The 18919-nt window shown below is 34.1% G+C and overlaps 1 protein-coding gene across 7 annotated transcripts; it reads right to left on the bottom strand.

The window, feature by feature from the left end:
- Nucleotides 1–8000: 8000 nt before the first annotated feature.
- LOC134705574 (RING finger protein 150-like) lies at nucleotides 8001–18315 on the bottom strand. 7 transcript variants are annotated; one of them, XM_063564296.1, is made up of 8 exons: nucleotides 17991–18315; nucleotides 13430–13540; nucleotides 12307–12409; nucleotides 11393–11479; nucleotides 10732–10768; nucleotides 9683–9751; nucleotides 8909–9051; nucleotides 8001–8239 (listed from the first exon to the last, which is right to left on the bottom strand). In XM_063564296.1, the coding sequence occupies exons 2-8, from the start codon at nucleotides 13528–13530 to the stop codon at nucleotides 8234–8236; spliced, it is 546 nt and encodes a 181-aa protein (XP_063420366.1). In that variant the 5' UTR covers nucleotides 13531–13540; nucleotides 17991–18315; the 3' UTR covers nucleotides 8001–8233. The 7 variants fall into 7 exon arrangements, with proteins under 7 accessions (XP_063420366.1, XP_063420367.1, XP_063420365.1 ...); XM_063564297.1 differs by lacking the exon at nucleotides 17991–18315 and adding an exon at nucleotides 13729–13880; XM_063564295.1 differs by lacking the exons at nucleotides 10732–10768; nucleotides 17991–18315 and adding exons at nucleotides 11252–11288; nucleotides 17740–17957 and having other exon boundaries at nucleotides 8003–8239.
- Nucleotides 18316–18919: the final 604 nt, after the last annotated feature.

Raw genomic sequence — 18919 nt, 5'->3', positions numbered from 1 at the left:
TCAAGACCAAACAAAAATATAATATGATGAGGTATAGGAACGGACTAAAATAAATGGATATTCGGAGGAGCAATGAACTGGCGTATGCGACAATACAGTTCTGTTTTGAATAAGGAAAACTAACCGAGCGCTGAAACGCGCGCTAATAGGGTCATTTCATCTCTAAGAACACATTCTTACCACCAGAGACATGGCCACAATTGAAAATCCTTTTCTAAAAGGTGCAATGTACAACAGACGTATTATAAGTGAATAGGTAACGAATAGGTAACGAATAGGTAACAGGATATTAACCGAGCGCTGGAACGGGTACATGCGCGCTAATAGGGTCATATCATCTCTAAGAACACATTGTTACCACCAGAGACATGGAAACAATTGAAAATCCTTTTCTAAAAGGTGCAACGTACAACAAACGTATTATAAGTGAATAGGTAACGAATAGGTAACAGTATATACCCGAGCGCTGGACCGGGTACATGCGCGCTAATAAGGTCATTTCATCTCTAAGAACACATTGTTACCACCAGAGACATGAACACAAGTAAAAAAACGATTTATTTCAAGGTGCAACGTATATCCTGCGCATTAAAGGCGAATAAGGAACGAATAAGTAACCGGGTATTATCCGATTGCTTGAAAGGGTACATACGTTAATAGGGGTATTTCATCTATAAGAACACATTATAACTACCAGAGATACGAACACAATTGAAAATCCCTTTCTAAAAGGTGCAACGTACAATAAACGTATTAAAAGCGATTAAGTAACAAATAGGTAACAGGGTATTAACCGAGCGCTGGAACGGATACATACGCGCTAATAGGGTCATTTCATTTCTAAAAACACATTGTTACCACAAGAGACATGGACACAATTGAAAATCCTTTTCTAAAAGGTGCAACGTACAACAAACGTATTATAAGTGAATAGGTGGTAACGAATAGGTAACAGGGTATTAACCGAGCGCTGGAACGGGTGCATTCGAGCTAATAGGGTTATTTCGTCTCTTGGAACACATTGTTACCACCAGAGACATGGACACAATTGAAAATCCTTTTCTGAAAGGTGCAACGTACAACAAACGTATTATAAGTGAAAAGGTAACGAATAGGTAAGAGGGTATTAACTGAGCGCTGGAACGGGTGCATCGGCGCTAATAGGGTCATTTGATCTCTAAGAACACATTGTTACCACCAGAGACATGAACACAATTAAAAAACGATTTATTTCAAGGTGCAACGTATACCCTGCGCATTAAAAGCGAATATGGAACGAATAAGTAACTGGATATTATCCGAGCGCTGGAACGGGTACATACGCGCTAATAGGGGTATTTTATCTATAAGAACACATTATTTCCACCACAGATATGAACACAATTGAAAATACCTCTCTAAAAGGTGCAACGAACAACAAACGTATTAAAAGCGAATAAGTAACGAATACTAGTAGGTAACGAATATGTAACAGGGTATTAACCGAGCGCTGGAACGGGAACTTGCGTGCTAATAGGGTCATTTAATCTCTAAGAACATATTGCTATCACCAGAGACATGGACACAATTGAAAATCCTTTTCTAAAAGGTGCAACGTACAACAAATGTATTATAAGTGAATATATAACGAATAGGTAACAGGGTATTAACCGAGCGCTGGAACGGGTTCACGCGCTCTAATAGGGTCATTTCATATCTAAGAACACATTGTTACCACCAGAGACATGAACACAATTAAAAAACGATTTATTTCAAGGTGCAAAGTATACCCCGCGCATTAAAAGCAAATAAGGAACGAATAAGTAACAGGGTATTATCCTAGCGCTGGAACGGGTACATACGCGATAATAGGGGTACTTCATCTATAAGAACACATTATTACCACCAGAGATATGAACACAATTGAAAATCTCTATAAGCGAATGATGGAACAAATTAAACAAGGTAATAGCATACACCGAAACGATGTACACCCTGCTAACATGTTTAACACCACCACATTATGTTAGTATGTGCCTGTCCCTATCCAAGAGCCTGACATTAAGTAGTTATCATTTGTTTTTGTGTTACATATTTGTTTTCCGTTTATTTTTTTGTATATGAAATACGGCCGTTAGTTTTGTTGTTTGAATTGTTTGAGATTGTCATGTCTGGGCCTTTTATAGGTGACTACACGGTTTGGGCTATGCTCATTGTTGAAAACCGTACAGTGACCTATAGTTGATAATTTCTGTGTCATTTTGGTCGATTATGGGGTGTTGTCTCATTGGCAATCATACCACATCTTCTTTTTTATACAAGCGCTAGCACGGTGATTTCTTCCCTTCGAACCAAGACCCATCATCAAACATAAGGACATAAAGCAGTTACAAGGCAGAACGTATATAAATCAAATAAGGAACAAATGAGTATCGAACATAAAGTAAAAGGATCGGTTGAGCACAAACACATATAAATAGGTCATAAAAAGTTCATTTTACCTCAACAAATTTAGAACTATTACCAGATATAAGAGTATAAACAATCAAAAAGGGGGAAGGATATTAAAAAATCGAATAAGTAACGAATAAGGAATAGGGAATAAGTAACGAATAGGTAACGATAGGGAATAGGGAATAAGTAACGAATAGGGAATAGGGAATAGGTAACGAATAGGGAATAGGGATTAGGTAACGAATAGGGAACGAATAGGGAATAGGGAATAGGTAACGAATAGGGAATAGGGAATAGGGTAACGAATAAAGGAATAGGGAATAGGTAACCAACTTGACGTCCATCTATTAATAGCGTATGTGATTCACATGAAGCATCTATCATTTTAGGATGACCTGACTTGTGTCTATGTTTGTAGTGATGTGCCCTCCACAACCTCAGCATCATAGTTTGATGGCAGTAATAACGTTGTCGTGGTTCTGTGCCGTAGATTTAATAATTGCACGAAACATTTGCTGCTGAACATTAAGTAACTGTAAAATGATAAAATTAAATCTTATTACTTTTGTCTTAGTCAATCAAGCTTTTCAGATAGGACCAGCAAAAACAAAATCAATGAGATATGGGGTATATCCTTTTGTATCCTTTATTTCAAGTTGATTGGATAGATGCGTTCAGCAAAGTCACTAAGCTTTGAATAATTCAATAATTGAAGAAACCAACACAAAGTTTCCTTTAAGTAAAACCCATTCAAGTATTAAACACGAGCACTTACGGAGTTAATGACTTTCGTCGACCGCGCGAACATTTGGTGGAGTTAAAGTAGGTTTCATATATAGACGTAATTAAACTTTAAAGCGTTATTCTGCATAAAACCACTACCAAAACTTTAATAGTGGAAGTAGTTCTTTAGAATTAAGGGTTTTGTTGGATTTATCAACTTTCACATATTAATTGACCATAAACATACAAAAATGACTTCAAGAGGCTGTCAACACAACGAGTTATCTTATTACCATTATAAGTGTCATTGTTAAAGGCTCTAACGGTCATAAATCATAGCCTGAACAACCAAATTGAAAATTGCAAATATAAGACTTTACTTTTGTTTTGACAACAGTGATAACATATAAAATTTGATGAAGAAGAAAACAATAGTTGAAAAGTTTGCATCTTATTCCACAGAATTAATAATCAGCAAGCAGTGCTATACTTCTATCATCAAATACTCCCAATACACCCGAGAAACAAATGTGAAAGGCAGAAATTTCGAAATTGAAAAACATTTTACAACAATTACAGCCGATTGCATTGAGTGTGTAGGTAAATGTACTATATTTGGTTAGCTTACTTGCAAGCTGAACCGTGAAGTAATTATAACCTTTACTACACCCAATACAATGGACTGTAACATACAAAAACGTGAAAAATATCGGTTGAACGGTTCGCAAGTTATTACTTAGTATGCGAAAACGACTTAAAATGCCATTTTTCAATCAATCAAGACCATCACTCTTAATCGAACGGCAAGTGTGAAAAATCATCAATATCGAGCTTTACCTCTTTTTTCATCAATAACAACATGTTAAATTCGACAAACATTGTTTGCATGGTTTTATAATAAGCTGTTGCACAAACACGATGCTCAAGCTGACTACCAGAACGCCCACCAATCACCGTACAACCCACAGTTTGATTATAATTCACTTGCTAGTTTTCGAAGGTCACCTGTATAGTTAATTAGACTAAATCACTAACACACGAAACGCTGATAGATATTACCGAGTCCATGCATTGTAAATCATTTATGTTAGACTTTTTTATTATTTGATATACTTTTAAGTGTTTATATATAATATTATAATTTGATTCAAATCGGTGAACAAGAATATTGTTTGAACTATCAAAATGACACAAAATTAACAACTATAGGTCACCATAAGGCCTTCAACAATGGGTTTATTTATGTACAAAAAATGAACAAAGAACAAATATGTAACACATAAACAAACGACAACCACTGACTTACAGGCTCCGGGACAGACATACATTCTTTGATTATTTGCAATAAAAAAAGCCAAGTTGCAGGTTGAGTGAATTTCAGGTTAAATAGACGTGACTGGAGTGTAACGTACACTAGGTTGGTCTCCTTCGTAAAATATCCAGTATGACTTCGGAATATATAAATATCAAGAATTTCAATAATGACCGGGAAACAGAATAAACGTGCACACACATTCACATTCACGTGTCATTTTCATCATATTTAAATTACGTAAGTATTAAAATGTCTATGGATTTATGCACATTGATATTTTTACTGATAAGTTTAACGTAATCTCTATTTCATTATCTCTTAGAGTGATAAAATGAAAAATAACTGCACTTGTAAAGTTAATTAAAATTTTAACTTTTTATAAAGAGTATATGTCTGAAGTACATCGAGCTGCTGCAAGAAGACCTAGGAAACCTAGAAGATTGGGCAAATAAACGGGGTATGAGAATAAACACTTAAAAATGCTACATACTAAGCATCAAAAACAAAAGCCAGAGATTCTGCAAACTCAAAGATCACATACTCTAGAACGTTACAACATATACCTAATAGTGATGATATCAGTAAACCCTAAGTGGAGCAAACGTTGCCAAAAAATAGGACTGAAAACTCAACCCTAGACTTCCTCAGACGGAATATACGATACTGTATGCAGGAATGTAAGAAAACCACTTTACACCTTTACATTTTTCTACACAGACAAATTTCGCTCACATAAATTTCACGTGAATTTAAATTCATGTGAATCTCACGTGAAATTAACATCAATTTCACATCAAACGAGCTTATACGTAAAACTCACGTGAAATCAGTTTTTGTGAGTTTCATGTGACTCTCATGTGAATTTCATATGATTTTTTCAAATAACATCTTAATTTTCAAATTTAATTAAAATAATGAAAATATCATATTTTTTTTGGTGAAGTTCATGTGAAACATTTCACATCAGATTAATGTGAATCTCAATTCACGTGAAATACACATGAAAATTTTCAAGTGAGTTTCATGTATAAGCTCGATCGAGGTGAACCTCACGTGAAATTTTTCATGTGAATTTCATATGAGATTCATGTGAAATTCATGTGAGATTCATGTGAACAAATTTTGCCTATGTATTTCAATCAACAATGGACTGAATATGCAGCAACAGTATTGGACCCCTAACACCGTGTAGAACGCCACATGCGGGGTGTCGGCTATGTTTGACATGGGGTGGCAATTTTGAAGCGACAAAAAAGTAACAAGGTAAGTTCAAGCATCAAAATTTCTTATTTTAAGAACTCTCAGTACCACAAAAGGTATTGCACGGAAGGAACCGCAACGTAATCTATTTCCTGAAAGCAGAAACAGTCGTTTTCAGTGCTCAGTTTTCTCAAACACATCGCCCTAGTTTTCCGTGTTGCAGATTTTGAGGCTTTATATGCACATTTTGGTATAAAAAACTATTTTACACAACTACCCTCCGTATTATTTATATAGAATTGTATTCCTCTCATGGACTTCTACCAAATACCAGTTTCTTAGTTGAAACTTATTAGTTTTTAAACTATTATTCATTAAAATATAAAGTGTCGCTCGGGGTGTAAGATTTTGCATGTCAAGGGGTAGAGGCTTGTCATTAAAAAAGAATACATTTTCTTATAAATCGGTCTCTGTCTGAAACTTTTTAATTCAAACACACCTACACTGTTATGATGACAAATTACAAACTTAAGTTATGTCATAAGAATATGAAAATTACATGTATAAATGAAGGAGGGTGACTGTACCCGAATTATTATCAAATCATTTTGATTTAAATTAAGTTGCATATGAATACAATTAATTAAATGATTTGAACAGACCAATCTGATGTTGTTCTATTTAACATGAATCTGACTGTTTCCAGGAAAAAGTTAAGCCAAATATTGTCTAGAGGAAATGTATTTTCTCTTACCATTTGGATAAATAATAGAAATTCAGCAGTCAAATGAACTTTTTTTCAAATTTGTATTCGCTGTTTTGAAATCATTTACAATTGTAGTATCATTGTCTTCAGGATTACTTGAAGTTGTCTTTTCATTCGATGAAAAAGATTCTGGTGAGTGTTTCTTTGGAGAAAGTATTCTAATTCTTTTTGGAGTGATGGATTTTTAGATGAACCTGGTGATGAAGTATGATACAGTTACGCTGGTGGAGGTTTCGGGCCGATCTTATATTGAGGACTATTTTGTGATTTTCCACAAGGTTTGGGTTTATTGAGCCATAGCCTTGACTTTTGCCTGACCATTGTAAACTGAAAAGGAAAAGAAATCATTTACCAGCTTTAAAATTAAATATTTTGAGCCATTTTGTACTATGAATGAAATCAAAAGCATATTTTTTACAACATAGAAAACTAAAGAACATGAATCCAACCAAAAACTACCAAAATGAAGTACCCTTATTTTGTCATAGTATAGAAATTGTGTTTGAAATGAAATGTATCATATGAAGACTAATTTACGTGCAAATATATCTTTTTTTTATGACAAGCCTCTACCCCTTGACATGCAAATTATGACACCCCGAGTGACACTTTATATTTTGATGAATAATAGTTTTAAAACCAATTAATTTTAACTAAGAAACTGGTATTTGGTAGAAGTCCATGAGAGGAATGCAATTCTATATAAATAATACGGAGGGTAGTTGTGTAAAGTAGTTTTTTATACCGAAATATGCATATAAAGCCTCAAAATCTGCAACACGGAAAACTAGGGCGAAGTGTTTGAGAAAACTGAGCACTGAAAACGACTGCTTCTGCATTCAGGAAATAGATTACGTTGCGGTTCCTTCCGTGCAATACATTTTATGGTACTGAGAGTTCTTAAAATAAGAAATTTTGATGTTTGAACTTACTTTGTTACTTTTTTGTCCTTTCAAAATTGCCACCCCATGTTAAACATAGCCGACACCCCGCATGTGGCGTTCTACACGGTGCCTAAGATGAAGGTATAGTAGATTCAAACAAGCTGGAGAGAATATAGTGACAAACATAACGCTTTATAACAGGCGACCACAAAATCAAGCTACTAAAATAATTGAAAAACAAATAAGAAACAGTATAGATGTTTTGACATTCCCACCAGTAAAACACCGCAACATTCAAACTCAATCTCATAACTGGAACCACATAGAAGACACTTTTGTGTGCGCAACAGATATGTATAAAAGCCTGAATTGGTAACTACGACGTACTGCATACAGAAAGTTTTATTATGATCTATTATCAACACGCTGCTTCCTGAAGTGTTTAATGTTACCATGGTCTTCTTTGCTTCATACTTTTTTGTAAATTTTTTAACAACTCTCATTTTTCTTAAGATTAATTGCCTTTGGTTAAGTTTCTTTTTAACTCATCTTTATAGGGTTATGTCGATTGCATAGTGATGGCAATAGCTCATATAGGTCTAGCTTTCATCCAATTGTATAAAATAACAATAATATTTGTATTTAATTGTTTATTTCTAACAACCTTTACATATCATGTATAATAATAATAATTAATAACAGTAAATGACATCTATATACAAAAAACATAAACGTATCTTAGATACAACTATAAAATGTATTGCATATAAAAAAAATTGCGAAAGACATAATATTGACTACGTCGACGATGACCGACTTGACCATCAACATGCACTGATATATAAAACAGATACATCCAAAATCTGTTTGTGCACCCTTTTCAATTCACCCGCAACATCAATGATAACTGTTTTATACCTGAAATACAAACATTTGAAAATTATTTTGTATTTAACAAATTTGTTTTTTTAGGATGGTTTTCTATGTAATTACCATATGTATTCTGATAGTTTGTGAAATAAGTAGGGAACACTGAATTATAAGTAGTACATATATGTGAAATAAGTAGGGAACGCTGAATTATAAGTAGTACATATATGTACACATCTTGTTGTCAAAGTTTGCAAAAAATACAAATCGCATCATTAAACCCTGATGACAAATACAGTCTGCAAATATTCTATCTTACAGTAGCAACAAGAGTTTATGAAAATAACATATATACAAGTAGATCAACCGACTCTCTATGGTTCAATTTACTGCATTTTACTACATTGTTCCGTATTGATTTATTGGTTGTAAGTTGCATACTCTCCAGCGGAAATTTCTTCATGTATTCTCAGAACAAGAAAAAACGAAAACTTAACGAAATGGATAGGTAGCCCGGGACGATGGGCAGAAATTTTTGACCGTTCCTGGAAAATTAATATTACTTTCGTTGGGGACGAAATTATGCATTGCAATAGGTTCCAATGGAATTCAATCTAAACAGATTTTCAAATTTTGAAAATTTGACATTAAATAAGTTAGTTTACACTTTCTGAAATACATATACTTTCAATTTGAATATTTTATATAAATACAAACTTGTGACGCAACAGGAGGCTGTAGTGCTGGTATGATAGTTAGCACCACTAATCGCTCTCTTCTTAATTGAGAAGTTCTACATAAAGGACAACTCATCTGATGGTCTGCCTTAAACCACTGTTGTATACATAATTTGTGAAAATCTACAAATAAATACACTGATGATGAATTCAAAATGTATGTTAATAACAGGGTTCTTCTTATTGTTATTTTCCAGTTGGTACAAATAGTGTATATTTCGATTGTGCGTGTTGATATCTTTTTGGCGTTGTTTTTGTATTGTCTAACTGACTGACTGATTTAAAGTTACATCTTATCCCAGCTGAGCTTTGCAGTTTCAGAACAACTGTTGGCAAAGACTGTATGTATTTATCGTCTAGATGGACTTTGGGTTTCTTGTCGTTAGTTATTTTCCCATTGGTGTATACTGGTCATATCTTATTCTATTTCAGTTAAATGGGTACTATCTACAAGGTATAATATATTGAATGCTCTAAATATGGAATGAGAAGATGTGGTTTCAATGCCATCGAAACGACATGGCTCCATCAGAGACATACTAACGTTTATCTTTGTCATCTATAGGTCAACGTAGCAAAACCTATATCACATAGCAAGCTACGAAGTCCCGAAATCACAAAAAAAACAACATTTATAGATTTGAATTTTTCAAACCTCATAAAACAAATTAGTCAATCACGTGGTAATGGTGAGCTATGAATTGATGTTACCCATTATATTGCATCAATAAGAATAAATTGTATGTATACTTACAGTGTGAGCATTTAAGCTGAATAATAAGAAACTCATCTTTCCCTTCGCTACATATAGAACACTCAAAATCTGTAAAACACAACATACTGTAAACATAATCATCAAAAGATACAACACAAATAAACTACAGATTTTGACTCTTTATTTTCCCTGCTTCTCCAAACAAAGTCACGAAAAAATATGGTTTTGGAATTGTTTCAAACGTAGGAAAATAGATAACAGTCAAACGCTTTTTTTAAGAGGAATCATGGAGAACTGGTTTGAAAACACATTGTTATAAAAACTTTCCTTTTATTTCCTTTTCAAATATACATGCAGATTTTTATTGTTTTATGTTCCTTCAAAATGACGTATACTAGTACTTGTATTTTAAAATAGCATGAATAAATTATTTTAAAAAGGCTTATAAATGCAGGGTTTAGAAATATGAGTAAATTCGGATAACATTCGTACGTGCAAACACCATCATTGCCCTCTTCATGTGCGTCATTGTACGTAGAACTGTACGTTTTAATACATACCATGTAGCACATCCTCATCAGGAGTGGGTGTCATGACCTCAGTATCTCTTGGTTTATGTGTGATATGTGTCATTGTACGAAGAACTGTACGTTTTAATACATACCATCTGGCACATTCTCATCAGGAATGGGTGTCATGACCTCAGTGTCTCTTGGTTTATGTGTGATATGTGTCATTGTACGTAGAACTATACGTTTTAATACATACCATGTGGCACATCCTCATCAGGAGTGGGTGTCATGACCTCAGTGCATGTCTCTTGGTTTATGTGTGATATGTGTCATTGTACGTAGAACTATACGTTTTAATACATACCATGTGGCACATCCTCATCAGGAGTGGGTGTCATGACCTCAGTGCATGTCTCTTGGTTTATGAGTGATATGTGTAATTGTACGAAGAACTGTACGTTTCAATACATACAATATGGCACATCCTCATCAGGAGTGGGTGTCATGACCTCAGTGTCTCTTGGTTTATGTGTGATATGTGTAATTGTACGAAGAACTGTACGTTTTAATACATACCATGTGGCACATCCTCATCAGGAGTGGGTGTCATGACCTCAGTATCTCTTGGTTTATGTGTGATATGTGTCATTGTACGAAGAACTGTACGTTTTAATACATACCATGTGGCACATCCTCATCAGGAATGGGTGTCATGACCTCAGTGTCTCTTGGTTTATGTGTGATATGTGTCATTGTACGAAGAACTGTACGTTTTAATACATACCATGTGGCACATCCTCATCAGGAGTGGATGTCATGATCTCAGTGTCTCTTGGTTTATGTGTGATATGTGTCATTTTTCGAAGAACTGTACGTTTTAATACATACCATGTGGCACATCCTCATCAGGAATGGGTGTCATGACCTCAGTGTCTCTTGGTTTATGTGTGATATGTGTAATTGTACGAAGAACTGTACGTTTTAATACATACCATGTGGCACATCCTCATCAGGAGTGGGTGTCATGACCTCAGTATCTCTTGATTTATGTGTGATATGTGTTATTGTACGAAGAACTGTACGTTTTAATACATACCATGTGGCACATCCTCATCAGGAGTGGGTGTCATGACCTCAGTGTCTCTTGGTTTATGTGTGATATGTGTCATTGTACGAAGAACTGTACGTTTTAATACATACCATGTGGCACATCCTCGTCAGGAGCGGGTGTCATGACCTCAGTATCTCTTGGTTTATGTGTGATATGATGTCGTCTTGATATAGTCCAATGTGTGTAAATATCATTGGAATCAGACAGTCCAACCTGTAAAGTTATCAGATCAACATATAACTGTAAGTGACAACTGCGTATGATTCGCGTATACCTTCAATCGTACGTATAGATATTGCAAGGTGTGTTCTCAGCTTCTTGCAAATTAAACAAACATATACCACCACAACCTTTGAAGAAAAGCCCGTCAGTTATGTTCTAAACTTTCTACCACTTGAATTAAAAGATTATTCTTAGTGTGGTTCAAAATGGTAGACTTCCTTTGAAATTAGTGACAAATGCTGAATATTTTTGTTTGTATCAACAATATATTGGATAAAGGTAAAATCTAACATGACCTTTGCAATGGTAAAATCAACCTGTCTTTTCCAAATTAATGTTAAAATCTAACAAGACCTTTCAAATGGTAAACTCCAACATACTCTTTTCAATGGTAAAATATAACATGAACTTTCTGATGGTAAAATATAACATGACCTTTCCAATGGTTATCTATAACAACATCTTTCAAATTGTAAAATTTAACATCATGGCTTTTCCAATGGTAAAATTTAACATGATCTTTCAAATGGTAAAATTATATATTACATTACCATTTCTATGGTACAATCAAACATCACCTTTTCAAGGATTGAATCTAAAATGGTCTTTCCAAAAGTAAAATCTAATATAACCTTTTCAATGATCAAATCTAGCATGCTTTTTTTCAATTGTGGTAAAGTAAATCAAATTTAAATAACGATCTCTGATTTTGTTATCCTCATATGAAGTTCAGAACACGCAAGTTGATATATGTACGATTTTTAATTCAGATTGTCGAAAAATCTAAATACAACGAACGAACTTTTATTGTACCTTACCTTTTGTTTGTAGCAGTAATAAGCCATTCCAATGATAAAGGCTAGCACTGACGCTACCGTCGATATCTCTAAGAACGCACATGTTTCTGAACTAACAATACCTCTGAAAATAAATATATACATGATAAAGAATACTTCAAAACACTTCGGGGACGATCATCGTTTGTGAAAAGGACATGAGGATATTGAAAAATTAATATCCTGGCCTGGTAAGACCTGAACATGAATACATGAATAAAACATGATGAAAAAGAGTATTCTGCGGGGGAAAAAAGGGGGGGGGGGGGAATACGTAGTAGATGATAATTAATAGTCAATTTGAAAACATATCCTCCAGCTACCACCAACTCCCTGAATCAAACGGTCGTCTCCCCACTCAAGACAATATCTCAGTTTCAATAAGAACAAAACCAACTGCACTGAGTATAAATTGTGTATCAAGTTTTTAGAACTAAACTATTACAATTAGTATACCCATGCCAAGTATTTGACTTTTCAACAAATAAGTAATATATTCATATTCAGTGTTATGCATTCCCCTCGGTCGTAATAATGGTGCTGGGCCGCGGTGATTATTCTCCGTGTTGCATATGAATTTCGTGTAAGATAAATGCATCATTCAAAGCTCGTAACCATTTTTTATTCAAGGTGGTTTTTCTTAGTTCTTCAATGTGCCGATTTTTGTTTGCCACTTTCTTCGTCATTCTTCCCCGTCTCAAAGGAATAGAGAATACAATATAGTGGTGAGTTGCGTAATAGACAAATATACATCATATTTGACTCGCATGTATGTCTATTGTTAAGCCTTTCTTTTGTTATATAAATATTATGTAAATAAAATTGCATACATGAATATACTTTTATGATATGACAGGACATTTTATAAACACTAAACATGCCACGAGGATAATTAATTCAACTGTCATTATAATAATGAATTGTTATTGCTAAATTGTCAACTACAAATAACAAAAACAAATCAGCAGTATTGTTCTTTTACGCCACAGTCAATTGGTAATTCGCAAGGGCGGATTTCGTCATTTCATATTTTAAAATCAGAGCAAATATGACTGTACGGGCCTTTATGATTTATAAATTACTAGTAAATTAAAATTATCCTTACATTTTAAGAATGCACAACGATGAATACAGTATGGTGAATAAGAAAGCGCAAATTGTTCCAGACCAAAATAAACATGCTGCTCTCTCTTCTGTTAAAGCCATTATCTGTCACCTAAAAAATAAAGTAGCAATTTTCAGTGAACATACAGAAGAACATACATTTTCAAAATATCGAGGCGAGAAATAAATTTTTAAAAGCATATAACGCTATCCGTTATGATAAGCCTGTGGTGGGTGGCAAACCAACTACTAGTATATAATCTATTTTTGTCAATGTTTGCGGCTTTTAAAATATTTTACCTTCAGTTAAACTTCATAGAAACAGCTGGTAAATCCTAAATTGTACATGTATCATATTTCTATGTGCCAATTTTCAGCCAATGTTTATAAAGTCTTGTAGTGAAACTCGGACTCCGAGGTCAACTATTACTAAAAATACCTCCTGGTTTTTATAAAGATCTAAAATTAATATATTATGGACAGGGGGAGGGGATCTTTTCTTATAAATGGGTATTTACAGACGTGCTGCTGTCATGGGTCACTTTTTGTGATTGGCAATGGGGTGTATTTTCACGCAGAATATAACAATGGGTATAGACATGCAGCCATGTGTCAATGGATCACGGAGATTTATCTCGTGCTAAGATGTGTACAAACTGTACAGATCTTTTAATGTAATTACAATGAATGAACCCATACGATTGTTAATGATCAAATTAAGTTTTCACATACATATTGTCGGTCGAGCTGAAAGCTGTGAAATATTTGAAAGGGTACAGTGGCATCAAAAGCACTACTAGAAGCCAGAGTAGGGCCATTACTGTTTTCTATATGTGGGTGAATTGGTGGTTTCTGATACAGTGAAGAATCTAGAATATACACTACGTGCTAAAAAAATACCCCAGTGATGAACAGAATATCGAAGTCGACGAAAGTTCAGATTTTAATTTCGATATAGTTGGACATGTAACCGGTTTCAAGGGCGACCCACCCCTAATTCATTTAATAAAATTTGCTGTACTAATTAAAAACACTTAGCAACACATAACAATAGGGTTACACATGCTGTCAAAGTAAGTAAAAACGGTAAGAGATTACTAGTAACTAATTGTCAGCATTTATTACGTGCCGATTTAATTGGCCGTATAGACAATATAGGATTAACACCTAAAAACGGCATTTAATCCCCCCCCCCCCCCCCCCGAGAAAACCAATGTGGTTGTCCCTTAAAAGCAACGAATATTTTCATTGTAGTTGATATATATAAAACTTTTCAATTAAAATACAGCACTAAAAGTCTAAAATGTTAAATCAAATGTTAAAAGTCTGTTCTAGCCTGGAATTTATAAACTAAAGAACGTAGGTAATGGGCTCTAGACCTGTACAATACTGTTTATTGCATTTGGAACTGCTCTTTCTCTTTATCTTTTCTCGATTGTGGAGCACATTCCTCTATACTTCGTATCTTTATATATGTTGTTGTTTGACATTTTATAAAAGTATTGAGAAAAACCTAAATTGGTGGATGACAACTAAAAAATGGCTCATTATAATGGGCATGGAACGACTCTGGACCATTATTTTTTCGCTTCGAGTTGCTAAGAACTTCTGCCCAAAGCTTAGGTGGGAACATTGAATCTTCAGAAACATAATATTCGGTAAGATAATCAGTGAATTCGACACATCTCTTATCTTCTGGTGCAACGGACGTGAACTCCTCTACAAAACAATCAGATACTAGTACATCTTGATCATCTAGAAATGCGATGCCAGATAAACCTTTCAGCCAATACAGGTGAGCGGATTAATCCGGCGCTCAAAACATCCCCTAGTAGTTTTATTTTTTTCGCTCAAATGTCCTGTGCCCATATCAATTGTCTGAGCATTTACAAGATTGATGAAAGTTGGGCTTTTTCTTTCCATTTAATTACCATTTGGTAAATTTGTGATTGTTTCTGTTTAGAAATGGTGAAAAATTCATTCTGGTACATAAGAAAAGACAAACAGTTTCTCTTTCTCAGGGTGTATATTTACACCAAATATATGATATAGCCACTTTAATTTGATTTTTTTTATTTAGCATTTAGAAGGTGCATTAGCTACGTGGTAGACAAAAAATAAAATACGATTATTTTTGTTTCAAAAATATATAACAGCCGAATTTTGAAATAATATTTCGTTATAATCAGTCAGTTTTGCCATTTTTTTTCAAAATAAGGATAGGAACATACATGAAAGGTGTATTATTGACTTGCAAGTCAAAAGTTTACGTTATTGAATGATTGTGTATTCATGTGAACTTCATTTTAACCCCTGAGTCAGAGATAAAATACACACGAAATGACGATACATATTATTGAGTTCATGCATTGTTCTTTGTTTAAGTTAGACTATTTTTAAATTTGATATACCCGGTACGTTTTATTATGTTATTGATCAAATATGTGAATTACAATTAATTCGGTGATCATGAATTTGACAGATAATGGCCCTTTAAAGCAGTCAAAACACACGAAAAAAAGATAAATAAAATTAATCTATATATACCAAGGTTATTCGATTTATTTAAACAAAAATGCTATGAATTATTACTAATCACATTATGATTCAACACAGGTATAATAGACAGAATGCACATCAAATATCCTCTTTTAAATTACATTTTTAGAAATGTTTGAAGTTTGAATTGTGTTATCTCTTCAGCATGATTAACCTCTTTCTGGTGCATACAGTAATAAATACAGGAGCAAATAAACGGTAATTTTTAAATCTGGAAAGGTTTTAAAGGGTGTTTTTACAAGTGCAGTATTGTCAACGAAAACCTGCAAATAAACACTGATCCGTAAACCAGTTATCGACTATGGTAGGGCTATATGCTGTTCCTTCCGGAATACCCGGCTTAAACCCCTTCAAGCTATTATTGCGGGTGTTTTTCCTTGATCGTATTGATGCTTTTTATTTTCCTCGTCTGATTTCCAATTTAACCAGCCTGGGGCGGTATCTACTCCGAATTTACAGTGCAAATACACAGCGTTAAAAAATAACATTGAGTTTTAAGAATACATTTGTACTCTTAGCCGCTCATTGTCACGGTAACATTTAACTAAGTTCAATCGTCCATTCAATTTGTCCATGAATGAGATCAATATGGATGAGATATATATTTATAAGGGTTACTTATGTATGTGGTGATATACAAAATCAATATTGAGTTTTCTACATAAATTATTTACGTTTGTTTAAATCATTGAATAAGAACATAACGATAGAAAATTTGTCAGTGATATTGTGGATGAGATCGTTAGAATATTTGTCCGTTATATTAGGGATGATGTCGAGATAATTGGTCGATTCAATGGTGTTTAAGCCACCATCATCACTATCGTCATATTTCGTGGCGGTCAGTTTTTATTGGTGGAGGAAGTCGGATGACCGGAGATACCCATATACCTTCGGTAGGAAATATTAACAAACAAAATCTATTAAGATTGGAGTCGAGCGCACCTGCAACTCATACGTGTCAGTAGTTCGATTACTTAGCACACTCGACCACCGAAGCCCCTATCGAATGTGCCCCTTATATCATGGATGAGATTGATGTAGCATTTGTACGTTACATTATGATTTAGATCGATAGAACATTTGCAAGTTGTATAATCCATTCAATCGAAATATTGCTGTTTTATCGATGATATCCAAGCACTGTTAAAATTTTGGATCAGAAAGAGCTCGATTGAACATTTTCCCGCTATATCGTGGTCAAGGTCAAGCTCGTTGGGACATTTTCCAATCAATTACGGACGATAAATATTTCGTAGTAGTAACTCGGGTTAATTCAGTCCTCTATACAATTACGGCATTCAACAACAAGAAAAAACTAAAGCGAATAGTCGGCTGTGTACTAAATTGAAAGATCTTGAAATTCTACTTAACGCTTATAGCCTCTTCTAGTGTTCTCTTAACTCGTTGCCGCTTTCTGTACTGGATACAGACCTTTATCGGTGTTTGCTCATTGTTGAAGGCCGTACGGTAAGCTATAGTTGCTCACAACTATGTCGTTGGTTCTTTGGTGGCGAGTTTTCTCATTGGCAATGATCCCACATATTCTAATCTTATTTTCAAATGTAAGTACTAGTCAACTGTCAGGTAGGAAAGATGCTTTTAAAACACGGTCATGTTCGATAATTCGGTTCGTCCAGACAGACCGTATGGCCAGTCAATAAAATGAAAGACTCTGTCCGAACAAACGAACTCATCTTTACCAAGTATCATGAGCATGTTATAATAATTTAAATATATCAATGAACTTACTTGAAAATGAAATTTGAAAGCTTAATATTCCGATTTCCTTTCCGATCATAATGTAAAACACAACTTAACAACCAAGGTTAAAATACGATGTGGACTACAAGTATATAAGGTTAACATAAAACTGTCTCAGGTATGTTACGACTCTGTCATATTCGTGTCACAATGATGAGATATATACCATAATTCATAATGTCATAAATTCATTTAAATCATCAATTTCACCTGCGTTACATTTCATTAGATTTACTTACCCATAGTGAATGATAGCTAGTTAAGTCCTTAGAGTAGACAAAACGCAGGTCACATTTTGCTTATTCGTTAGAGCAGTCTTTATAAGGTCAGGAAAGGATCCTGTGGTTATCAGATTCAGTAATGAGCTGGCTTTAAAGTTGATGCTTTGTAATAATCAAAAAGGTAAACAAAAGAATGTATGTAAACGAAATCGTACTATTAAACTGTTTTAGTTCTTGACACAATTTCCGTTATCAAAGCACTTCAATTTTTATTGGGTCCAACGTTTATTTACATGTTTAAAATAACACAAGCTTACATCTAGGTCAAATAAATGACAACAAAAATATTGCCTTAAAGGACCCAACATATGAGCGTATTTCTTTCTTTTCACCGTGACTGTTACAAGCCAGCGATCAAGAATACAATTCTAAGTCTTCTTTATAATTGGGAGAGGATATTTAATTGTTGTATAATAGATCTTTATTTAGTTTGACTGAATACATCTGATTATCATTATTGGTATTAGTTTCAGTGGCGAGAAAAGCTATTGAATAAGAACAATGAACTGCTGCTGAGTATTGAATACGTGTTCAGTGGAAAGTATTTCATAAAAGTTCACAAATTAAAGGGACTTTACACTTCATTTATTCAGAACTTATAATAAAGTATTTTCTTTGTGAATGAATCACCAATGTATAACATGTATTAACAGTGACCTTTATAACGAGATTTCTCCACTTTAGTAGGACTATTATGCTAACAATGTATTATGTCCCAACTACACGCAAACTGTACTGGCTTGGTTGACTTTATATTGTTACAATTTTCTTGCACATACAGAATTCAGATTTAGAAGAAGGAAATACAGCTATAATAAAAAACTTTAATGTTGTTACTGGACAAACAAACTGGGAAGCCCATTTATAGCCCTACTAAGAGGGTCTGG

Source organism: Mytilus trossulus, chromosome 2, assembly GCF_036588685.1.
Source record: "Mytilus trossulus isolate FHL-02 chromosome 2, PNRI_Mtr1.1.1.hap1, whole genome shotgun sequence".
NCBI lineage: Eukaryota > Metazoa > Mollusca > Bivalvia > Mytilida > Mytilidae > Mytilus > Mytilus trossulus.
This window is presented reverse-complemented; position numbering and strand designations above follow the sequence as displayed.